Source organism: Mya arenaria, chromosome 6 (genome assembly GCF_026914265.1).
Source record: "Mya arenaria isolate MELC-2E11 chromosome 6, ASM2691426v1".
NCBI lineage: Eukaryota > Metazoa > Mollusca > Bivalvia > Myida > Myidae > Mya > Mya arenaria.
The window spans coordinates 23,226,665-23,254,034 of record NC_069127.1 but is presented as its reverse complement, the minus strand read 5'-3'; the positions used below and the strand labels follow the sequence as shown (position 1 = coordinate 23,254,034).

Here is a 27,370-nt window from a genome sequence, read left to right as displayed (position 1 = left end):
AGAAAACGCAAAAATATTAAATGATTGGTGAATGGTAAAAGATTTACTGTGGTCTACTTTAGTTTTATAAGGTAGAAATACCTTGTTTTATGCTCATTTAAAGATGTTTTCGCAGGAACGAATTAGAAGTGATCAACGAAATAATATTCACTGAATCATTATAAAAATAACTGGAACGGATTTGAAGTGATCAATGCAATAATATTTACTGAATTATAATACAAATAACTGGCACGGAATTGAAGTGATCAAGGCAATAATATTCACTGAATTATAATACAAATTACTGGCACGGAATTGAAGTGATCAAGGCAATAATATTCACTGAATTATAATACAAATAACTGGCACGGAATTGAAGTGATCAAGGCAATAATATTTACTGAATTATAATACAAATAACTGGCACGGAATTGAAGTGATCAAGGCAATAATATTCACTGAATTATAATACAAATCACTGGCACGTTTGAAGTGATCAAGACGAGATAAAATGTTATCGTCGTCCTGTGAGATGGTTGATTTAAGTAAACCCGTAAGCCCTAATCAGATAGGAAAAATTGAGAATACAAACTAACCGAAATTCGTATGTGTCAATGTGGCATGTATTTAAACGAGATAAGCAAAACTGACCTGTTTAATCGATAACCCGGAAGAACTGTTCAAAGTCCTTAAATATGAATCTTCATTTTATCATTTGTCAGATATGGTTGTTACCGTAGTTGGACTCTACTTATCATGTGTTCAAACTCTATAGCACAAGTTAAATAATATGATGAAGTTTTATATAAAAATTTTGAATTCCGTGTGGATAGTGCTGATACTTAACTTTACAAAAAATGTAAAAGGTAAGGACATACATTTTGGTTATATTGTATTAAACGATAGTTTAAAACAAAGCATTACATTCCCATAAATGTCTAGATGTAAACTACTTTAGTGTATGTTTTCCGTACAGAGTTATGAAACAATGAAATATTTAGTGAACTGGAGTTTTATATATCGGTAGGTTATTCCGTCTGTGTTGACAAATTAGCTCAATTGGTGGCGTGTCTCGGTATTTAAAATGCCGATAGCGGACTCGAGCCAAACACTAAGCTCCATCCTTCTTTGATTATGAGCTTTTGGTGAAAATAGTTTAGAAAGTTCTTTTTTTAATACAGGTTTATTAAGCCCAATAGCCCATGAGAAAAACAAATAAACAAATAAACATATGCAAATAACATAGCAAGTGGAACATCTGAGGATTCTGTTGTTTAGATACGAGCTTTTAGAACAATACATTTTCAATAAAATAAATTTGAAAGGTAAGGGTTCACATTATAGACGTAGAAGGTGTTTATATACGTACACATATAAACAGTGCAAACATAGTGCAATCTATGAATCTGAGACAAGTCAACTTTTTACACATTAAACACATTTCAAAGACATATATATCAACCCTTCAATACATACTTACAAATCAATGTTTCGATTTTCCAATACATAATATAACAACAAACTGACAAATAAAAGTGATTTACGAGGAGTTAAATTTAATCATTGGGCTTGGGCCAGTAATATTAAGCAATGCATCTTTTACGAAGTTCAGTATATGAATTACATAATATCACTAAGTGGTATTCATCTAATTCATGTTATACACTTCCTGTCTTCACGAGAGATACAGTTTGGACGATGCCATCTACCAGTGTCAATAGAAAGATTATGAAAGGAAAGAAAAACTTAGTCATTGATGAATTTAATTAGTATATAGGTTACATTTTAGACTTTGCTGAAAGCCGAAGGAAACACTAGATGTAAAAAGTGCTGTGTTGAATTTTCAATTTTGACATTCCATTTCTGTACATTTGTGTTACACAAACGTTGTTTAAATTCACAAACAAAACCATGTGCATTACCAACACCATGCGCTAGCTATATCTAATAAAATCTTTATTATGACAATACATGTTGAAGTAATATAACCCGCGACAAGCAATGTGGAAGCAGATCCACATAAGTTTTAAAACTTTCGTAAATAATTGTACAATACTTTAAGTTTTCACTACTTGTAATCTTTAACCAGTACTTTACAATTTTGATTTACATTTGTATCTTTTGTAAGCTCATTTTAATCTACTGAGTAACCATAATCAGAATCATTTGAAAACAATGCTTACCAGAAGAATGCGCTTGCAATACTCTGTAAGATAACGTTCAATATTATTTGGTTTATAAACACCCGAAACTTCACTGGAGTAATTAAAAATGGGTAAAATCAGCTTTTCAACAATGTCGAGGCGATGTTTCATGCTAACAATAGGAAACTTGTATAAATATGTTTTTAGTTTAAAAACAACTCTTTTTGCAAGAGTTATTTTACTATTATTAAAAGAACCACCCGAGGAAAAGACAACACCTAAAAAGACAGAGACCTGACTGTCTCAAAACGAGACCTGACTATCTCAAAACGTTCCCCAATGAAGGTGAACTGTAGACTCCTTGGCAAAATACCACCCTTTCTGAGAACAATTATATTAGATTGCTGGACATTTATTTTGAGTTTCAATCTTCGACATTAATAATATAAAATATCTAAACGTATTGCAAGCCAATCATTGTTCAGAAAATACCATAATGTCGTCAACGTATAATAAAACAAACGTGTCATGTATATATCAATATCATTAAATCCTAAGTACTAAATGCTCTTCAATGTCACGGAGAAACATTGTGAAAACAAGGAAGGAGACAACGATTAACCTTGACGAACGCCTGAAAAGCACGAAAACTCGTCGATTAACTTGTTGTTGAACTTAATACTAGATTTAAGACTTGATTACACACTTTTAAGAACATCATTTTATAGCGAAAACCAATGTTTAACAGTTTAGAATAAAGACTTTTGCGTCAACACAATCAAAATCTTTGTTAAATCTATGAAGCTTCAATTCAGATTTATACCCCGATTTTTAATATATGTAAATAATACCATGTTAGACGAAGATATTATCAGCAGTGCTCATTCCACTGCGAAAACCGGCTTGAGATTCGATGTAAAATCTAAATATAAAAACATTGCGTGGGACATTGCTTATCAAAAAACAAAGTCTTCTTTTCCCAAATTTTTACTTTTGTAGTATTCCTGTACATCTTTGGAGTTATACTTTCTTTGAAAATATACCAAACATATTTAAAGTAAATTTCAAAAAAAATATGTTCAGAACTTCTTATTTAGCGTAAATAGATGTTTGAAATCATAGTTTATCGGTAAGCCCTAGATCATTATGTATTGTCGTTTTACTTTAAATGGGACTAGTATATTGCAACAAAATAGGTAATTCCAAAAAAATTAATATTACAATACTTGCTGTTGTATTGTTTCTTAATACCTTCTTCATCTTTAATCGTCAATAGTTAAGTGGTTAGACTACGTGATTTCTACAAAAAACTACACGAATCACGATAAATGTTTGGTTTTACTACCATTAGTGTCAACATGCTTCGGCTCTAAATAATTTTTATTTCCTGTGATTTTATTGATACAAGCTATTTGAGGGTACCAATATATTTCAGTGAATTTGTTTGTATCAAGATATCAAATTGTAGTTGTATGTTGAATCTACTAAAGACACTATGATACCAATTTATGAAGCTCTATTCAATGCTGTTTTTGACAGTGGAATTATCTATCCCACAATCTTGGCAGAAAGGTATTATTAGACCTATATACAAAAATAAAGGGTCAACCGAGGACCCGGCTAATTATTGACAAATCTGTATCTTGAGCTGCCTCGGCAAAGTATTCTCGTCAGTTTTAAATGAAAGACTGAACAGATATAAAAAAAACCCGGATAATCTCCGTGAAACTCAAGCAGGTTTAAGATAATCAAATTTCAAGACTGATCACATATTCACTCTAAATTTCCTTATTTTCCTACATGAGACTCTAAAGATAAGCTATTTATAGCATTTGTAGATTTTCTCAAGACTTTGACTCAATCTGGCACGATGGTCTCTACCATAAACTCCTATTTAACAAGATTAACGGGATTTTTTCACAGCCATAAAGTGTATATATGAAAACGTCAAAACATGTGTAAAGATAGACAAAAAGTCATGTTATTTCAAAAGTACATGAGGAGTCAAACAAGGCAATGAAATAACCCCAGTGCTTTTAGTCTATACTTAATTGATCTCGAAACATATATACGCTCAAACACAAACACAGGCATGAAGATCGAGAGTGAAACGATGACAAATTTCTTCAACCTTCTAATTCTACTATATGCTGACGATACAGTCCTTTTTGGTCCCAATGAAAAAGACCTCCAAGATACACTTCATTTTTTCAAAAAATATTGCAAACAATGGAAACTAAACATTTACAAAACTAAAAAAAAAGATTTTTTGGTGCCAGAAAAACAGATGAATTCCGTTTAAGAAAAGATAAGGATATAAATGAAATTGTTAAAAGCTATACATATTTCGGAACTCTTTTCTCTAGTACTGGAAGCTTTAAATCAGCAAGACAACATATAGTTAACCAAGCAAAAAACCAATGCACTTACTATTACTAAGAATACACAATCTTGATATTCGAATAGACTTACAATTAAACTTTTTGACAGCATTATTCTACCAATACTTACGGATCGGAAATTTGGGTTTTTTAAAATATTGATTGTATAAATAATAAAACTTGTAAGAATCCACTTAAATATAATTATACGCTTCGAAATTATAAAATTTTAGTAAAAAAACTCTCCAAAATTGATATCGTCATGTCATCACTATATGCTACATACGCAACTAAAGTCACTAAACGATGTAGGACTACCAAATGTTTGACCCCAACAAGCATCTATAAACCTTAAGTCGATTGGCAAATTGACCAATTTAAACAGTCCTGGCATGCAAACATATACAAAAAAAAGCATTTTTTTAACCTATTCAAAATATACACTGAACAAGCCCCCTGCCCAAAGATCTTGAACATAAATGATGCTCTTTCTTTATTAAGGTTCAGATCTACAAACCACAAACTAGCTGTTGAAACAGGTAGATGGCAAAGCACATCCAATGCCTATAACTAAAGAAAGTGTGATTTCTGCTCATTAGCCATTGGCGATGAATTTCAAACGCTACTAGTCTGTAAAAAAAAACAAAAAAAACAAAGAATTAAATACATCTCACTACCACTATTTTTAACCGTCCTAATATTGTGAAATATAAGCTATTTCTGACAAGAAAAGATAAAGACACTCTCGAAAATGTATGTAGATGAATTCGAATAATACTTAAATCATGCAAACGAATTTAACAATACCTCGCATCATATCTTAATATCAAAAATAAAAAAAATATACAAATAACACAACACCTAATTGAAAGAAACAGTAAAAACTAACCCTTCATATTAATCCTTAGCTTTCTCAGTCGCCGATGGCCAAATTTACAACCAAAATATTTTTTCATCCATCAAATTTTTCCCATTTATGTATTCGCACTAAACACACAGAAAACGAGGAACAAATACTATCTCCACTGGCGGTACGCTTTGTTTACTCATTCGCCGTTTATCATTTATAACTGCAACCTTATTTGCTATGTTTAACTGATTATTAACCCAAATGTCTAGTATTGTAATACTAATACGAACACCCCGATCTCCTCCGGCAATGTCTTGCTAATACAAGTATATATCTATTACACTAATTATTAATTGATACTCACCCTTGAAAGGTATTCGTCTCCATATCGTATTGACTTTCAGTGTCATTATAATATGTATGAATTGCCTATTTCTGTAACAAAATTTATATTACCTAATATATGATTACCTTCACTTGTGTGATATGCAGATTACGATCTGAATACTACTATCACTCTGATTTACATTGTACTTGTATGTTTTCACGAAAAAAACCAAAAGCCAAACAGAGCTCCTGGTTTTTTATTCCGCTGTCTGAATAACATAGTTGACACGGTGTGATAATGCTCTATTTTGTAGACGGGATAAAACAACAGTGGCCCTGCTAAGCTTGTATACACGTTCATGTATAGCTGTTATTATGTTACGTACTATTAATCAGTTATTTCGAATTCCTACACCCGATTGTCAAACATTTAACTTGCGTTTTAAATATGTCCTATTCATTTTGTTGCATACATTGTAACCTGAATAAGTAAATAAAACGAGTTTAGGGTTGAGTTGAGGTACGGCAATGTTTCGGTTAATTATATTCGTAATTCCAATAAAAAGTTTACAACTAATTACAGCGAGTATAATTACTGATTTAATATGTTGTATTGATGTTTATTTTACTATTGTGTAGTCAAAGACTAATTATAAGAAACAAATCTATCACAATATTAACGGTTATCCTATTCTTCAATACTTATAAACTATATGTATTAATAGTATTTATACGTTTTTATTCAGCCGGTCAGTGCTCGTTTGAAGTGGAGAGATGTGGTTGGGGATATATTCAAACAGTTAATAGCTTCGACTGGAGTGTTGGAGACTGTAACCGTTTGACACACAAGATCACAGACAACAAAGGTATTAGCTGAAGTATATAAATGTATGCTAATTCTGCTCGAACCGAATATAACACAGATATTTGTAGATTAAGTAAAAGCGTATTTTAATTGTTTGATTTCACGCTTCATTAAATTATTATTACAACTCAATTTCCATTCCTTAAATGAAATGCGTTTAGCAATTGCGAGTTTCATCCGATGAACGCATCATTTTCGGATTGAGTCAGCAGCGCCTTAAGATTATATGAGAGCGATGTCTTTAAATTAAATTGTATACGTTCTTTTTAGGAATGAAGAAAAAACAATATTTCTCTGGTCTATTATTCACAATTGATAATAAGTTGGTTGATTTATTCTGAACAACGTAAACGATTGTACGAGATATGCGATAAATCATGGCTCTCTAAATACCTCTACAACAACTTATACACTTAGATATGCCGACTCTTTCATTGCTCGGGTTTATCGATTCCTGTGACTACAAGTAGTATCAGCATGATAGTAGCATGACCCCTACTCTGAGAAAACACCTGACAAGTTGGAAGCACTCGATTCTTCATTGTTATACGTGTACTATTCGAACAAATCACATTTAAACAAACATTTTGCACGTGCTAACCTTTTAAAAGGAAACTAAATTCATTTTCGTTTTAGTAATTTTGACACTTTCCAAAAACGTACAATAATCTCTGTTCTTCCAACAAGGACGCGTGAAAAACGCATGAAAACGAATGGAGTTTCTGGTACCAACTCTTTGTTAAGGCGTGAAATCCCTTTCGCATGCATATTTTAGTTCCAACATATAAACACTAAACGTTCCAGCGACATAATTATCAAGTTTTGGAAAATGAAACTGTTTACCCTCGCAATCGAGTTAAATCCATTCTGTGAGCACGGTTAAACATATATGTACTCTTCTTTTTGTTCCAACGCACCTGTTAAAATGCCTGCATATCGCGGTAAGCCGCATCGCGTCTACATGTCGCATGCATTTTTTTCGAAAGTTTAACGTGTTAGCAGCAGCTACCGGTATATATCGCTTGCAGAAAACGCGCATTTGGTCGTGTCTGAACGTAGTTGGGCTGGTTGAATTACGTGTTCATACCCTGATAATGCCATCGATACCGCAATTCCTTCCTTAACAGGTACAGTATTGAGTCATAAAAACATTTAACTCGGTCTGAATAACTTTTGCTACATGAATTTAAGTAATCGCTTTTGTTTTCGAACGTTTATATGGGTAAGTGTTTGATGTATGAATCTTGGTATATAGCTTGGGGTCAAATTCAATTGTGTTGCGTAAACGACCCTCATAACATAAGACACACATTTGTATGTTATTTAATTGTCTTTAGACTCCAAACTATAGTGTTATACATGCAAATATACATGTCCTGTCTATGATAGTCCTTTGTACTGTGAATACATCTCAAATAGCAGTTACTTATTTTCCAGTAAGTTGTGCGCATATCGGACTTGGACTGGAGGTGGTAGAACGCAGAGCACTGTTGAGGCTACCTCTGAACCTTACTTCTGCTGTTATCTCATTTCAATTTTTTATTAACACTGGTGCTGGTATGACTCGTAGTATATGACTATATATAATTAAAATAATAATAATAATAATAATAATAATAATAATAATAATAATAATAATAATAATAATAATAATAATAATAGAATGATAATTACGATGATTTGATCAGTCTTGTATTTCTTTTTTGTTTTTATGTACATACCCATCGGGTCCGATAAGAAAACTAACTTTTAATAATGGCACAAATGTTTAAACATGTTTTTCAGGAGGTATTAAGATGTACCTGAATACAGCAAGTTATGAAGAGCAGTACTGGAGTTCTTATGGAAGTGAATATAATAAGTGGATACATCTGTCTCTTTGCTTCTTCGGAATACGTCAACCAGCTTGGTTGATATTTGAAGCCAAAAGAACATTGACCACGGAATATGACCTAAACAAACTCTTGGTAGGTGATATTGCTGTTGAACAAGCCTTCGACGTCCATGCTTGTTACCGTGTGTATATCTTCAGCGGTATTCAACAATGCAAAAGAAAGAGGGTCTATAGTCATTTAGTCATTATTTATCTAGTATAACACAGATCTCCATTCATTCATGCATGTAATGGTATCACTTAGGGCTTAGCAAATCTTACGAAAGAAATATTTACCGGATTGTATCATTTATATTTTTTTAATTATGTTCATACCTATTACAGCCTTCCGTACAACTACACCGTTTATGGCACATATCGCTACAGGTAAGACTAAAATTATAAAGGTCCCTTCTCTATTTTTTAATATTTGTCAGTATTATAGATAACACTGGTATAAATCATAGAAATGTACTGTTTTACTCATAGATTCAAATTGTCATGTGATGTTTCTTGTATAAAAAGTATTCATCAGCAAAACATTCGTGGTCACATGATTACTGTATGGTCTTCTATTCGTTTATCCTGTGTGATCTCGATCAGTAAACACATGGTTAATAGTAAGATCTGTAGGGTGCAGTGTGTGTATACCACTTGATTAATTGCGTCATAAATGCTACGTCGGAAGGAAATATTTTGCCTCGAATTAAGACTTTAAACAAAGATAACTTTCCTATTTCTTCACCATTTTAAAGGAACTATAGCGCAGTCTATCCCGCTTACAGAGCCCCGCCTTTGGTATTTTACCAGAGTTTGATTGAGAGTGTAGTTTCTTAAAACACCTCGACAATTATTTTTGTTTGCAATACGGCCGTCTGACGGAGCACTGTCAAAACATTATTTTGGAAACAGGTTTGTCGAAGTGTTTGATAAAACTAATCATTATCGAACTCTAGAAATAAATCGAAGGCGTGGCTCTTTACGCGGCTAAGACTGCCCTTTGTTTCATTTAAAATGGTGTACTTAAAGAAAAGTTATCGTTGATTTAAGTCTTCATTTTAAGCAAAATATTGTTTTTTGACGTAGCATATATGACGTAATAAATCACGTGGTATACACACACTGGGGTAAGAACATGGCAGGTCTCGATCCGTATTCATTTCTGTTGACACGTGGTCAATGATAAAGCTGCTAGGCCTATCACCGTGTGCCCTTTATTGACACATGCTTGGTGATCAGGCTGCTAAAACTGAACCCTTAATGCACCGATTCTTGTACCTTTGCAGACAATTGGTAAATGTCATAGACAGCTATTGCTAAATGATCCGTGCACCTTTCGCAGATGCCTGGTTAATAATTATAGTGCTATTCATATTTCGGAAAAGCCTCTATTCATGCGCATTTCATGGAAACGTGTTTAACACTTAAGATGCTAGGATTGTTCCTGGAAGGTCTCGAACTGTGTGCTTTTCGCGGATATGTTGTAAATGCTTATAATGCTATGGCAATTACTGTTAGTCCTCAATCCGTGTGCTTTTCGTTGATAAATGGTTAATGCTTACACTCCTATGCTTATTCGTGCTTGACCTCAATCCATGCACATCTCGTGGACAAAATGCCAATGATTAAGCTGCCTGGACTTCTCATAGAAGGTCTCGAACCGTGTGCCTTTTGTGAACACATGATTTATGCATAGGCTACGAAGATGATTCTAGTAGCTCTTACATTACTGATAGTGTAAATTCCCCTCAAATAAGGCTCATTTATTTGAGATTCTTTACTTGGGCTAATGAGGAATAATTTATTGATCACTATGCATAATAATTGCGCAGAAATAAAAACGATCAACCTTATTATGTCTTATCGTGCGGACAGTAAATCATATATAAATCTCATCCTTTTTATTTCACAATAAATATTCGATTCAATTTGCAGCTGATTATTGTTAAACGACTTTAGGCTGAAACAGTTTTATGACCGTATAGCAAGGTTTTTCAAAGGACCTAATACCGACCGTTTATTTCCATGTATCTATATTTCTTTGTTTCTTTTTTAACTAGATTGTATTTAACAGCTATCTTAACAACTACACCATTAACACTAGGACATCTATCGCTACAGGTTAGAACACACCTATAGAGGTCATGTATTATCTTTAATTTATAGAAGTAAAGTGTACTCTTAGCAGTGATGAAGGAAATTACTCTTGCGTAGGCAAGTCAAATGTATTGTTTTATTTTTAGATCAAATTTGTCACGTGATGTGCGTGTATTGCCTTGGTCCATGAGCCTTCCGTATAAGCCTAGTTCATGCTAAAGTTGCTATCCATGTACCGTTTGTGGATACTTGATAAATGATAAGCAAGTCAGCTATTCTTGATCCGTTTAGTCCTCGATCCATGCGCCTTTCGTGGACACGTTGTTATTGCAAAACCAGATTTTGTTCAAACGTGCTTAGGCTACTATGCTTGTTCGTGTAGTCCTCGATCCATGCGCCTGTTGTTTACACGTGGTAAATGCTTAGCCAGCCAGCTTAACTTGGTTCTGTTTGTCTCTGAGCATTAGGCCTTACTTGGACTCGTGGTAAATCCTTAGCAAGTCAGCTAAAATTAATTCTGTTAGTCCTCAATCCGTGCGCTTTTTGTGAACTCGTGGTTTATGCTTCTAATTTCGTTCTTGTAGTTGTTACATAACTGATACTGTTATTACCATTCCAAATACATTGACTTGCTTGAGATTCTTAACATACAAAAAGTTATTAAATTAATTAATTTATTAATTAATAATTATCTGTATCAGACTATATGAGCATTCTTTCAACTAAATAGGAATCGTTCGTATTTGTCTGATCGTGCAGCCAGTGAAGCTTTTTCAATCAATTTTACTTTTGATTTCACAATGAATAATTGTATACAATTTGAAACAACTTTTTTCAGATCTATCTGAATCAACAGTTGGCTGGAAATCTACAAATACTTACACACCGAGAATAATATACATTTCAATGGCGGCAGTCATTTTCTGCAGTATTATTTGTTCTTTTGCATATTGCCGGCGAAGATGCAAAATATTTCGTAAGTCGTCCACACCACAGCAAACCGGACAAACACTGTTAAATACAGACAGTCATACAACACAACAACTGCAGAGTGATATAACACAGTCCGAACCTGACGGTCCACCTCCAACTTATCCCGAAACATGTGTCTTAGCCTCCCATGGTGGACAAACAGTTCAAGTGTCCTACCATACAGTGTCCGAACCTCCACCATACGATGTTGTGATATCAGCCCCTTGGCTTTACAATGTTCATACTTAGAGGATCCATTTGAGTGACCGGGAAATTCGTTGAAACGGTGACATGAAATTTATTAGATCTAATCTTCAAAATGCGACTTTGACGCTACGCAATAATTTTAATAATAAATTGCTATATTTGAATTACAAAAATATATAATAATTCATCGCGAATATTTACATGTTTAAATATATTAAAAATAAATATTATAATATTAGTATATATATTTAAATATATTACTTTATATATAAAAATCTTTTTTTATGAAAACTGATGGTTGTTCCATTTTGCGAAGTATGTTATGAATCAAATTACACAAATGATATAATTTATAGCATTTCAGGTACAAGACATTTGTAATTCTATCCTTCCGTGATAAATATCCTCACCTTAGCACATTTCTGTTGAACGATGTACAAAACTACATCATAACTAATAATGATAACAATTTAAAGATGTCCACAAAGAAATTGTTTTAAGTATTATAACATTTTTTTAAAAGCAAAATGTGCAGTTGTATGATAAAGCGCACTTTGCAGGTCATTTCCGTTCATACGTTCTTCCTGTGTCCGTAAAGGGTCCTTTCTTCTTTAGACCCAAAGCGTGATTTACTGTACCAAATGGTTAATTTGGTCTATCAGCATTCATACCGAATCATAGTCATCGAAGTTCGAAATGTATACTCATTAGAATGCATTTTCTAGTATTTCCGCAATACAACTCCTAGTCTAATAAAACATCAATAAGTTGCTTGAATTTCTCACATTTCCTAATATCAAATTCCTGCAACATCCCGTACCGGTGAAACGCATGGACATATTTGAAGGCAAAGACATAATTACTTTATTTGCCTCTGTTAAATATCATTTTTCAGTAAAATATTACACTCAGTTACAAAACAGTCTCATAAAACATGTTTAGATCTTGACTACAATATTCTTTAGATAATTCTAGCAAATTACTAGCATTACTATATATCGCGCCTCCAACATAAATAAACACAACGCCATCGGTCCAGGAATGGTTACACGGTGATCCCATATTTTTTCATATAGGGTCACCAATTTTATATCGTACCATAATGGCGTCTTTTTCAATTTCGATGAATATTCCGATGTATAAATAAAACATTTAAACATGTAATCAGGTTGCCGACGTGATTTATACGTTACGGGTTAAGTAGGTGACCCGCTTTGGGATATACGTAGGAAACCATATTCGTGTTCGAGCTTCGCTCTCACCTTATATGATTTCCTTTGCCCCGTATATTCCATATCGGGTCACCTACTAATCCCGTAACTTATAATATTCCGAGATATCATACACGTACTTTAGTTGAGTTTCTTCCATTGGCCATATTAGACCGTAACGACCAATCAACATGTAAGACACAGTACATTTGAGCAGCAGAGTCAAACGAATCGTCATTGGTTGTTCATGAACGAAAGCCGAAAAACATCCCGTCAAGTCATGATCATTACATTTACAACAAAAAAATACAAAAATCAAGCGTGCAAAACATTGTAACATAATTATTTTCATATCTATATTAAAAATTTTCCCCAAATGCGTGCGACACAATAGCGCAATATATGGATGACCAAACACATGGATACATCCGTGTGACAAGTTCTGTGAACCTATTATTCACAGTTTCGGGTGTACCACTCCCAGGCGGACGACCCCATATAGTAGGAGGACGGAACTTCCTGTTTCAACCTACATCGTTGCGTGGACGCGCTCCAATTAACGCCAGTACAAGAGGGACTAGCGTTACACTGATTGAAGCAATTCTCCAGGGTCGTTGGGCTTATATCTAGGATAATGATATTCGTCCACATGATCTTGCCTGCTCGCCGGGTATAGGTGTTGCCAAACAAAGAGGGACAAACTAGAAACAAAACAATTTTTTGTTTAAAATTATGTTACTTTGCACAATAATAGTTTACGATTTTTAATCATGACCCAATTTCTTAAGGCTTTATAAATTTTTTAAGTTTACGGTGACGATAATAAGTGATTTTTTTTCAGGGGGGCACACAATATCTGCTATGTTGTATGCATAAAGGTATGTTATAATTTAATACCAAGTGCCCGGAACTGTTCCAGGATGAGCTCTTTAATTTTTAGGTTAACCCTACGTCAATATATGGTTAACGTCTGAGTAAAGCAAACAAATAACTGATTGTATATTTTGAATTAAGTCCAATACATACTCAGAAGAAAAATTATATGAATATCTTAGAGATTAATATACTTTCTGTTGAAATAAAATTTCGCCAAATTCTGGACTATTGAGAATTTATAAATGGGGTTAAAGTTCAAAGTAAGGGAATTGTTTAAGGAATATCATGACATACTTTTTATTGTTTTAATCAATTGCATTTAACATGAACATGAAAGAATGAATGGTTGTCATAGACGTGAGACGCGAGTAATCGTATTTTGTTCCAGCCCGCGGTTTATGTTTTGTTTTACATTGACATGTATAAGGAAACAAGTATCTTATTACCTTCAGGAAGACAGACATGTACCCAAACTGTCAATAAAACTTGCCACTTGTATTGTTGTTTTTTATTCAAAGGATAATTTGCTATGGAATATCCTGTGCTCGTGCAACGTGCTATAATTAAGATACATGTAGAATGCTTAGCATTTTGACAATTGATTCAATATACTAATTATAATTATGCCGTACGCTGCTCTTAGTACGGCATCTTTGAAATACAGTTTACTAAACCATTCACTTTTGATTTAAATAATTAATTTATAATCTTATTATTCACGATGTCGTTCCTCGAACCGATAAGTTTCTAATTCATAGAGTTCTATTTACCGCCGTCTTTAACAAAGTAACCTTGCCATTGGAACGGGACGAGGGTGAAACACATTAGCGTTATTGGTTTTAAATCAATAAATTATGTACAAACTAAAATAAGCGCGTACAGACGGAGATTTACTGGTTCAGATGCTTCACCTTAAGCACTCTGCCCTTGGTCTTGATTTGAAACTAGGCATCTGTGTTCTCAACTGAAGTTGCGCCCAGACTACTCAAAGAATAAATACCAGTTTCTAAAATACGTCTAAAGATACACAGACATTAACCAATATAGCTGTATATCACTCAACGTCCGTTAAAGATGCACTTTAACAAGTATTTGACAACATCTAAGTAAGCGAATAAGGTAAGCATGGAATTCCATTCTGAGATTTCGTTCCAGTTTAGGGATTTATAAATCGCTGCAAGTGATACTTTTCTTGCGTAAATAATACCACAGAAAAGTACTCATAAGCGTTTATTTACATTTGATAAGACCGGGACGTTTTTAGGAATGACGATCCGACCAATAACAAACGTAAACCCTACAAGGTGAAATATAAAGGGTGGCAGGACCTACAGAATGTACGAGAGAGACGGGAGTGAAATGTTAACTCGCCACATTTGTTTCCACGGAAAGTTCTTCATTCGTACATGCCTGAGCATTTGAAGATAATCCATAACGTACCTGTTGTGCAAATGTTCGACCCCGGGTCATATCGAAACCAGTCTGTACACTGGCACGTACCATCGATGCAGTCCGAATTCGTTATAGCTGTACAATCTGTTGAAGACGCACATGATGTAACTTTGGACGTAAATGATGCATCAGCAGTAGAAGTAGTTGTGGAAGTGGTAGTGGTAGTAGTAGTAGTTGTTGTCGTCTTTGCTGAAGCTGTTCAGATATATAATTAAAACGAACTGATATACAGAGAGTGCAATTGGGACTAAATATGTGTGGAAATCAAAGCAACGTTTAATGACAGCGGTTTCAATGAGAACGTCATTTTCGTAAAATTTACATTTATTGACAACCGTTGCAAAATACAACGTAAAATTGTACAGCACCTGGAACGATGTAAATTGAACCTTAATTGCTGACCCATACAAATACGATTGGATACTGGGGCGGTATTCATAAAAGAAATGTAAAAAGTGTTTCTAACATTAAAGTATTTTTTTCAATTAGGTCAAAGAAAATAATGTATTTTGGAAATTCTTTTTATTTTATATGACTAAAAAGATAAAAATAAAAGTTAGGAAATCGACTTAAGCTAGGAAATGAAGTTTTATGAATACCGCCCCTGGTTTCTAAAATAGTAAGTTAATACATTAGGTGCTTTATTGTTACCTTCCAGCTGGTAATAAAATCCATTGCGGCTAGGGCAGCCAATGGCATCACGAAGAGTTTTGTCAAAAATGTAGCAGTCTCGGGAAGCTAAATCATAGAAGAAACTTCTGCAACTGACTAACTGATTGCATTCAGTTGCACAAGACTGCTTATTTCGTTTGCTTACAACGTAAATCGATTGATGTGAACATAAATGTCCATCAAATGCAGGATTCTTTTCAAACCTATTTTCGACAAGGATCGGGTACACTGGTAATATTCCGTGGAATAATTGTAAAATGATCACCAAATTTCGCATTTTTGAACCGTATTTATACTTATTGCTTCAAAGACTCTTTCTCGGATACGCAATTTGCATCAGTACAGATAAATGCAATGCTTTGTAAAGTTGTACCAAATATAAACTGGTGTTAAATAGAATATAATTACATAGGCCACACGTGCTACTGATTTTTTTTTTACATGCGGTAAGTGTTTCAGGAAGCTACATTCATTTGAACAAAGGCTCCTTTCTCTGTTTGATCAATTTAACTTTTAGTAGAATGAACAAAATCTATATGTTACATTACCGTCTGAGAGATTATTTGTTTTGTTGGAAATAGTGTAAATACACTTCCACCAATCGACATTTCTGTCCTCTGATTTGTGACAGGCAATTACGTAAAACAAATTCAATTGAAGGAATATAAACCTAAAATACTAAAATCAAGAATTATCATTGGTAAATGTAGGGATATACGCCTTTGCAGGGACAGCGAATACTATTCAAGAATCAAATGTACATTTTCAAGCTTACAAGTTGATCCAATTTCTTTCGGATTAGTATGCACATCTATATCATTCTACTGTATATGTAAAACAAAACAATATCTGACATAATTTGAAGTCATTTCTGATGAGTACATGAATTGACAATTATTTTGGAAACAAGTTAAACCACACATATTTGACTGTCATTAAATGTAACTATTTCATTTTATATTGCAAAACCAAAAACTATTTGTAAAACAATCTAGTGTATATGTCCTGAAATATTTTTAACGAGAATAGGTCTGTCCCGTGTTAATTGAAATTAGCTTAAAACGAAACATGAGAAACAGACAAGCTATAGAACTCTTATGTTACAAGAGTTTTTCAAATGTCCATGTACATGTCCATATATATGAAAATTGGACATGTGAAAGAGTCTCAGCGGTATAGTTTGATTCATTTATGGTGATGATGTATACAGTAACGTTTGTTCGTCTGAGGTGAACAGTTTTCTCTCATTTTGGAATAGGAAGTTGATAACAACACCATTATTTTGTCTTAAAACAGTATAAACGTTCTGCTGTATTAAAAAAACAAAGAGTTTAACAATTATGTGATACAGTATTTGATAAACCTATATAACATTTTCAAGCTGAAGTGTGTAGTCCACACTAGTACGCAGTGTTCGTTGTTTAATCTAATTTTATTTTTTATGAACTACATGTATGATTTGATGTTGCAAGGCAACGTCATATTGCTAACATCATTCTAAGAAATGATATTCATTAACTTGTTCGTGTGTTCATACTGTATAAACGCAGAAAGGCAGGCTTGCATATCCATAGACACATGTAACAAATGCTATATATTCTTATATTTGCACTGGAAAGCTATCGGCAATATTCACCATGAATGGCTGATAATTGTGACGTCATATACCAATGAATATATGACGTCGAGCTTATTGAATATAAATTATTATGCAAATCAAGACGACACGTCTCCTGTATACACTGAGGTAATCGAATCGTATTAAATAATAATTTAAGTGAAGTCGTATCTCTGTAAATTGTTTACATACTGTTTTAAAATATCGTACCGAAGTCAGTTGATAGCATTTATGTGAATATTTTGATTTCCTATCATTTAATCAATATAATTCGCCAAATGTTTCGAGCTCAAATAGAGAAACAACAATCAATATTGATGTCAAACTGCTGGGTATTCTGTGATTATTGTTTTGACATTAACACAATTTCTAGCTGCAATTGTATATATTTGGTACTGCTGTATACAGTTAATGTAGTATCTAAATGTTTACAATCGAACTGGGCATTCCATATGGCGTTACACTTTTATAAATGTTTTAAATTATGAAAACGAATGTACACTTTTATGATATATACAGTAATAGAGGTGCATCACTGATATGTATTTCATAAGGATTATAGAAGCGGTTGCGAGTGAGTGTCTTAATAATATCAGAATACAAATATCAATCGTTATCACTTAAGCAAACATTTGATAAACAGGTTAATGCAATTAAAGATTGAGAAGAGCATGTCTATGTTCCATTTACTGCCCTTTGTGTTTATCACTGTCGCAAATATTTCTCTTTTTAAACCCAAACTAGGACAGGTATAATTGTATTTAAGGCATTTTAAGTGGAATATAGATTTGTACACTACTAAACTTATAGGAATGTAATTGGGTGGTTTAACAGTGGCCGGTTTATTAAAGAAGTTTATTCAATACTATTGTATTTGTAGAAACGTCACAAATAGCAACTTGTTGATTTTGTCTATAATCTTCAACCTTATGTATAAGTTCCATTCAATATATAAAGCACAATAACAAACATACCACACTAAATTCATTTAATTGTCGATTAAGATCTGAAAGAGTGAAAACGTACGGGTCATATTCAAGTACAGTTTTAGAAAAGCTATGGTTGAGTGATACAACGAGTTTAACTGCATTATTCAACGGATGGCCAAAGACACACTAACAATGATTTCTGTTTTGATAGTATGTAGCTTGGTTCTTACAATACATTGTGCAGATTTGAATGTATCGACGCCGGTTGGGGTTATTCGCGGTGTTGAAGCGACAATTAACATTGAAGGAATTAAATTTTCATTTAAAAACTACCTTGGTATTCCGTTTGCTAAACCACCAGTCGGAGATTTACGATGGAAAAAACCGGTTTAATACGGAAAATCTGGGCGCTACAACATATGAAGCAGTTGCTTACAAGAACATTTGTCCACAAATTCATCTTCCGGGCGAAGAAGAAGTAGGAGTAGAGGACGAAGATTGTTTGTACCATAACATATTGGTTCCGGACAAGACCCCCGCTCCCGACAAGGCACACGCAATCATGGTCTTTATATATGGAGGTGATTTCATTTCAAGCTCTGCAGACACGTATAACGGAGAGGAACTCGTCAATTATGGTATCGTCATCTCGGGCTGCTTGATTCATGAGCACCATGGATGAGAACTGCCCGGGTAATTTTGGATTCTGGGATCAGCGACTTGCACTAGAATGGGTAAATGATAACATAGGATATTTTGGAGGAGACTCGGGGCAAATCACGATTTTCGGGGAATCTGCAGGGGCTATAGGTGTTGCTCTTCAATCCATGTACCCGAGTAATAGTGGAAAGATATTCCAAAGGGCAATATGTGAGAGCGGGGTTGGGTCTGTGAGTTTCATTAACTATACACAAAATACAAAGTACATGGTGAATGCTATAGCAGAGAGGGTTAATTGTATGGAAAAAAGTTATGCAGAAGTTATAACATGTCTAAGAAAAGTATCGTGGAAGAAACTGATGGAAGTTGTGATGGATCTAAATGAAAACGTAACACGACTTGAATATATCAACTTTGATACTGTTCTTGACAACGATTACATAAAATATGATCCAAAAGAGTTAAAACACTTTCGGCAGACAGAAACATCGAGGAATTAGAATTTTTCCGACGCATTGATCCCAAAGATTCAATAAACGCACAATTATCTGAAAAATATAACGCTTTAGCAGTGTGTTATGAACGTAATATTGTATGGTTGCAGAACGCTTTAAACGTTTTACTCCACGCATCAAGTTTAGCATCATTTTGGATTCAAAACAGGTGCATGAATTACATGAAAGTAAAAGGTATTTCAAATGGCGTTTATAAAAACCTAGTGAAACGCAATCTTCTTCTTAAGGCAACAAGTAAAACAAATGGACTTGTACGCGAGAACATTAAAAAGCCCGCACATTTGGTATCAATGACAGTGCTTTCGTGTCCAGCGCCAAGGTGAAATATAGGAAAATATTTTGGGTGTACGACAAGGAAAGTGCCTAAGTCCTTTCTAATATTCTCTATGTCATAATGATTTGTAATATGAGGTGTTCCTTTACGGAGCAAAAGGCAAAGACGTTTCTTTGTTAAAATTATTATTGTTGATGTATGTAATGTCATTCTTATTTTTGCACAAACTAGTGTAGATATTCAACTGAGGTACTATACATGAACACTGTGTTAAATGAAACCTTACTGTCAATTAAGATTAAGCTAAAATAATTGTATTAAAAAAAACTGGTAGAGTACCTGACATTTAACAGATTTATCATCGCAACGTTTGAATTGAGATAGTTTGGCAATATTTTTCCCTCAGAGTTGTTTCAGTTGCAAGCGGTTCATAGATACAGAGTCTAAAATTATAAACGGGTCAAACTCAAAAAGTAATAAACGAATTATAGAGACACTTAAATTCTCAATTATAAGAGTTGATCATGCTCTTGACGGATTTGATTGGTTTTATGCACGCCAGTTTTAGAAAAATAGTTCATACCATGTTTACCATGCCTCTTGTGCATAAAACTATCTACACAAAATAACTTTCCCTATGCGTTATTAGGTAGGCTTGATTGTCATCGCTTTGCATAACATTTAGTGTTAAATATGGTTGAGAATTGTACACTGTTAAGATAGAAAACCTGAAAAAGTTATGTATTATGTCTAACAACATGACTTTGAAAAAAATCCTAAGGTGTACACTCCAAAAAGGATATCTTTGTTTCGAAATATGCTATGTTACTTTGGCATTCACGGCAAGTTAGGACAAGTGGTTGTTAATGTAAAAAAATCTTTTTTTTTTTCAAACAGTGTGTCAATAGTACGTTTATTCACAATTGGTATAGCAGAATAGAACAATCAACAAGGGCCTCCTTTTACAAGGTTTTGCAAATTTGAGATAAGCGATTATCTGAAGCTTGTTAATGTTGAAAAATATAGAATTGCACTAACAAGATTGTAAGTGTAATAATATAGACTAACTATTGAAACTGGAAGATTGTCTAACATGCCGAGAAATAAAGAATCGGTAGTATATGTTTAAATATAAACTAAGTTTCCTATTTGAATGCAAGTAATATGAGAAGTATATAAAGACTTAATATACAAAACACTAAGCATGCTCAAATGTATTCTATGTTACGGGTCAATAATGTTTGTATACATTATATATATTTGTTTTCAACCTCATTGTAAATGAGAGCCATGGTACTATTATTTTGATATCAGTATGTAATCACAAATATGATTTATTATTAATGGCAATTGTTCACTATACAATGATTATTACCAGAACTACTTAACTTATAACCCATAGCATGCAATTTTTGAAACTCTTGTCTTGCAAATTGCTCGTTTAGCAGAAATATCCAAGTGTTGATGTGTTTTGATTTTGATACTACTAAAACAATGTAGACACAAAGCCCGACAGATCAAGGGATTAAATTGATAGACAGAACCTTTTGAAATAGGTTGACTCTGCTAAAAATGACAGTGAGTTGCTAAAACGCTTATCGACAGCTTTATGTGTGAAACGTTAACATGATTTGCAAGGTGATCGGAAAAATCAATCCGCGCTGTTTTAAACATGGGAAACCATTATGCGCTATTTTTAAACTGTAACAGCGCATGATTTTTGCGTTTGTTCTTTTAGTCATGTAAAATGATGTTTTGTCGGGCTCATACTATCTCTCATTGGCACTTCTAGGCTTGTTTAGAAATAACTGCATTTAGGGACAATCTGGTGCCAAGTCCCTTTAATAAACACGTGTTATAAATCATGATTTTTAGTTATTATTTGATACATGTTAAACTGTGTATTAAACTGTTTATCTATATCAAAGTTTAAACACGTTATTGTTATTATGCCCCCCTTCGAAGAAGAGGGGTATATTGCTTTGCACAGCCATGTCGGTATGTCGGTCGGTCGGTCCGTCAGTAGACCAAAGCTTGTCCGAGTGATAACTCAACAACTCCTAGACGTATGGTCATCAAACTTGACATGAAGGTTGGGCCTGACCAGTAGATGACCCCTATTGTTTTGGGGGGTCATCGGGCCAAAGGTCAAGGTCACAGTGACCTTGAATGGTAAAAGGTTGTCCAAGCGATAACACAACAATGCCTACACCCACGGCCCTCAAACTTGAATTGGAGGTTGGGCCTGACCAGTAGCTGACGCCTATTGTTTTTGGGGCTCATCGGGTCGAAGGTTAAGGTCACAGTGACCTTGAATGGTAAAAAAATGTCCAAGTGATAACTCGACAATGCCTGCACCTATGGCCCTCATAATTGAATTGGAGGTTGGGCCTGATCAGTAGCTGACGTCTATTGATTTTTGGGGTCATTGGGCCAAAAGTCAAGGTCACAGTGACCTTGAATGGTAAAAAGTTGTCCGAGTGATAACTCAACAATGCCTGCACCCATGTCCCTCATAATTGAATTGGAGGTTGGGCCTGACCAGTAGATGACCCGTATTGCATTTGGGGGTCATCGGGCCAATGGTCAAGGTCACAGTGACCTTGAATGGTAAAAAGTTGTCCATGTGATAACTCGACAATGCCTGCACCCATGGCCCTCAAGCTTGACTTGGAGGTTGGGCGTGACCAGTAGCTGACCACTTTTGTTTTTTGGGCTCATCGGGTCCATGGTCAAGGTCACAGTGACCTTGAATGGTTAAAGGTTGTTCGAGTGATAACTCAACAATGCCTGCACCCATGGCCCTCAAACTTGACTTGGAGGTTGGGCCTGACCAGAAGATGACCCCTATTGATTTTGGGGGTCATTGTCCAAAGGTCAAGGTCACAGTGACTTTGAATGGTAAAAGGTTGTTCGAGTGATATCTCAACAATGCCTGCACCCATGGCCCTCAATCTTGACTTGGAGGTTGGGCCTGACCAGTAGATGACCTCTATTGAGTTTGGGGGTCATTTGGCCAAAGGTCAAGGTCACATGTACCTTGAATGGTAAAAGGTTGTTCGAGTGATAACTCGACAATGCCTGCACCCATGGCCCTCAAACTTGACTTGGAGGTTGGGCCTGACCAGTAGATGACCCCTATTGATTTTAGGGCTCATCGGGCCAAAAGTCAAGGTCACATGTACCTTTAATGGTAAAAAATTGTCCGAGTGATAACTCGACAATGCCTGCACCCATGGCCCTCAATCTTGACTTGGAGGTTGGGCCTGACCAGTAGCTGACCCCTATTGTTTTGGGGGGCCATCGGGCCAAAGGTCAAGGTCACAGTGACCTTAAATGGTAAAAGGTTGTCTGAGTAATAACTCAACAATGCCTGCACCCATGGCCATCAGACTTGACTCAGAGGTTGGGCATGACCAGTAGATGGTCCCTATTGATTTTAGGGGTCAAAGGTCAAGGTCACAGTGACTTTGAACGATAAAAGGTTATCCGGTGATAACTCAACAATGCCTGCACCCTCAAGCTTGATTTGCAGGTTGGGCCTGACCAGTAGATGACCCCTATTGATTTAAGGGGGTCAAGGTCATAGTAACCTTGAAAGCAAACTTGACAATTCCTGGACCTATTGTCATCAAACTTGACATGAAGGTAGGGCCTGACCAGTACATGACTCCTCATGACTTTGGGGGTCATCGGGCCAAGGTCAAGGTCACAGTAACCTTTAACAGAAAAAAGTTAACCATTCTTCTCCCAGTGATACCTCAACAATGCCTGAACCTATGATCATCAAACTTGACATGGAAGTTGAGCCTGACCAGGAGATGACACTTATTGATTTTAGGAGTCTTTGGGTCAAAGGTCAAGTTCACAGTGACTTTGAATGCGAAAATGTTTCAAATGATAATTTTACAATGCCTGCACCCATGGCCCTCAAACAAGACTTGGTGTTGTGTCACCTGTAGATGACCCCTTATGATTTTAGGGGTCATCGGGTCAAAGGTCAAGGTTACAGTGACCTTGAACGAAAAAAGCTTGTCTGTGTGATTTCTTGTCAATGCCTGCACCCATGGCCCTCGAACTTGCCTTTTGATTTTTGGTGACCAGCTGATGACTCCTATGGATTTTGAGGTCATAGAGTCAAAGGTCATGGTCATAACACACTCTATCCTCAAACTTTGAATGGTCATAATCTTAAAACTGCCTCAACGGCATCCAATGTCAGTGACAAATCAGGTGTCATTTCGGTCCATGAATATTTCATTCAATTGTCCATATAATCCTGACAACATGGCGCTCAGGGGGGCATAATGTTTGACAAACATCTCTTGTTTTAATATGTATTAAATGTTTGATAATTGGTCATACCAACCTTTATCAAAGAAATAACTTGTATATGTATCATTTTCTATGAATAATTGACCAATCGTATTTAAATGGTTTGATATACTTGTACCAGTTTTATTTTCGTCCGTGTTCGTGTCTATAAAATGACTACAATCTCCCACGCTCCAGTCAAAGTGATCTCTTTCTTGGACATTCCTCCACTCACACGTACCCGCTTTAAAAGAGCATCTGCCGGCTGCCAATTAAATAAAGTTTTATCAATCACTGTTTGTGAGAAACAACCCTTTTTCATGTTGTTTCGTCCAATATAAAACTTATCTCAAAATATAAAGGTGATAAGTTTAGTCATATAATTAGTTTTATATAAACACAAATAAACAAAAGGTGTCACCGGCACAGACAGAGGCGAAGCAGGGACCTTTACGGGCGAATTCCGACACCATGGTGCATCAATAACAAAATACAATGTAGTGGACATTTGGTTTCGATGAGCTGTTTTTGTAAACTAAGACAACATCTACAGTCATGGCAAAGTTATCCAACGTTAATTATAGAGTTTATTTGGGTTGTTTTGGTTGAGATCAGCATACACTTTAAGATGTTTGTCAGCAGGTATTTACTCTAGGTACTAGGGTACTGATATGGTTTAAAGAGGCCTAAAACAACCTGATATTTATTGCTTCATTCGACAATGTGAGCAAACATTATTTATTACTTCAGGATGAGGACTTACACGAAGGGATCTCACATGGGTCATCACGGGTCACAACCGATGTAAACAAGTTAGTAGCGTTAATTTTTGAATAACCTTTGTTGACAGAAAGGATATGTAAAAATGTCTCAGCATAAACAAGACTACGCTTTTTTCTGCTTCTACACTTGTGAATACTTTTGAATTGCTTGTATTTTAATGAAGCAATCATTGGTAAAAATTTCAGCGTTGCATCGTTCTAAAAAAATCCGTCAAGTTGACATTTTGGACAATGGTTTCATTACCCGTGGTGACTCATGTGCGAACCCCTTTCAGTTACGGGATTTCTTATTCTGTACTTGAGATAACTATCAACTTAGCTGTTCAAATTTTCAGACACTATGGTTTGGCTTAAACGCAGAGATCCTAATGGTACTAAATTCTTGCCTATAATTACAATGTACATCAGTGTATTTGGGAAGATACATTATGTCATTTTTCTCTCCCATTCCCGACGTAGAATGTCTTAATTAATATATGATGTCGTAGAATTCCTTCCTCGGTATCTACGAGGAACTAACCATTTATACTCGGTAAGCACCGATATAAAATTGTCTGTTGACATGTTATGCACAATGAATCATGTCTAAACGAAGGCGAACATGCTTACCTTTACTATATTTGGTTGAACTCAGTATAAAGAGTATCCATAATGAAGTTAAACAGTTATTATATGAACTATCCATTCTATAAATCTCATTTCAAGTGTGAGTCGATTCTTTATAGAAACACATATTACTTTATTCAAACTCAGTACAATAAAAAAAGTTGACACAACTCAGGTAAATATATTGATTGCTAGATTTGTATTTCTCTTCCAATATCTATACGATCCACACCCATGATCTCATTTGTAAGGGTAACCTGATACTCAACGATTCATACAAATAATGTATTACACCACGCATAAAGGTAACACTATACTCGCTCGGGCTGAACCCATCTCAAAAGTCTAAATGCATCATACGTCTTCTGATGCCGATAATTTAACCTTGTTTTCTTTTAAAAGATTGTAGTTGGAGTTAAGATTAACAAATTGAGATTAGTTTGTCGCTCTTCTACCTAACAAACCGGCGGTCAGTGGTTCGAACCGCATACTAGGTCGATGTTGTTACAGGTAAAATGACATTGAATGAGACTCAACTGTATTATGCGGTGTCTCAAGAATTGGACAAATGCGAAGAAACTGGAAAAGGAAAAATCTACTGTGTTGTTCAAATATACATACCAAAGCATTTTGGAGGATATAAAGAAATAATGGCCTAAATTTCCTTTGTATGTATTTAAAACGTATTCAAATACCCATTGAGATATCTTTTTAGAAGTTTAGAATATTTCGGAAATTTATATATCAATATCAATACTACAACTATTTAATGCATTCTATTATTCATAAACAATTGAGGATTTTAAGAATGTTCCGATATGTGAATGAATAAATGAAGCAAGTCAAGTATGTCATATCCATGCATAATAATCCCACATTACAAACACGGCCAAGATCACAAACACCCATCTAGCATTTGGTATAATGTTATTATGTATAAACAAACATTAGGCTTGTGATTTGTTTTCATGTATACCTTACGTTTTATCAAAGATGTTCACCTAAGAAGTACATTTTCATGAATTTATATCAATGAGTTTGGTTCAGTTTAAAATCGCAATCATATACAGCTGTTTATTGTATATAAAAGCTCAATATCAAGACCACTAAAGATAAGAATGAAGAATATCGCTGACATTGAACGTCCTGAGCTATAAGAGAATAATGCCTTCTTATTTAACAAAGAACGTTCTTGTATATGACCAACACCCTGTTTCTACTATTGATTGTTGTGTAAGGGCTTATCTCTACAACTGAACGTTGTATAAGGGACCAATGCCTAATCTCTGCCATTGAGCGTTGGGTAAGGGGCCAATGCCTTATCCCTGCCATTGAGCGTTGTGTAAGGAACAAATGCCTTATCTCTGTCATACAACGTTGTATAAGGGTCCAATGCTTATCTCTGCCTTTGAGCGTTGTATAAGGGACAAATGCCTTATCTCTACCATTGAGCGTTGTATAAGGGACAAATGCCTTATCTCTGACATTGAACGTTGTGTAAGGAACCAATACCTTATATCTGCCATTGAACGTTTTGTAAGAAACCAATGCCTTATCTCTGCCATTGAACGTTGTGTAAGGGACCAATGCTTTATCTCTGCCATTGAACGTTTTGTAAGTGACAAATGCCTTATCTCTACCATTGAGCGTTGTGTAAGTGACCAATGCCTTATCTCTACCATTGAGCGTTGTGTAAGGAACCAATGCTTTATCTCTGACATTGAACGTTGTGTAAGGAACCAATGCCTTATCTCTGCCATTGA

At 34.9% G+C, this 27,370-nt stretch overlaps 2 protein-coding genes across 2 annotated transcripts; one reads left to right on the top strand and one right to left on the bottom strand.

The window, feature by feature from the left end:
• The first annotated feature begins 763 nt into the window (after window positions 1-763).
• LOC128237640 (uncharacterized) lies at window positions 764-8,524 on the top strand. Its single transcript, XM_052953230.1, has 5 exons — window positions 764-848; window positions 6,431-6,550; window positions 7,987-8,106; window positions 8,335-8,458; window positions 8,521-8,524. Exons 1-5 carry the CDS (start codon window positions 773-775, stop codon window positions 8,522-8,524), a joined length of 444 nt encoding a protein of 147 aa, XP_052809190.1. The 5' UTR covers window positions 764-772.
• A 4,024-nt stretch (window positions 8,525-12,548) lies between these two features.
• LOC128237536 (integumentary mucin C.1-like) lies at window positions 12,549-25,829 on the bottom strand. The gene is made up of 4 exons (XM_052953126.1): window positions 25,611-25,829; window positions 24,359-24,484; window positions 15,226-15,432; window positions 12,549-13,610 (listed from the first exon to the last, which is right to left on the bottom strand). Exons 1-4 carry the CDS (start codon window positions 25,684-25,686, stop codon window positions 13,363-13,365), a joined length of 657 nt encoding a protein of 218 aa, XP_052809086.1. The 5' UTR covers window positions 25,687-25,829; the 3' UTR covers window positions 12,549-13,362.
• Between the last annotated feature and the right edge of the window lie 1,541 nt (window positions 25,830-27,370).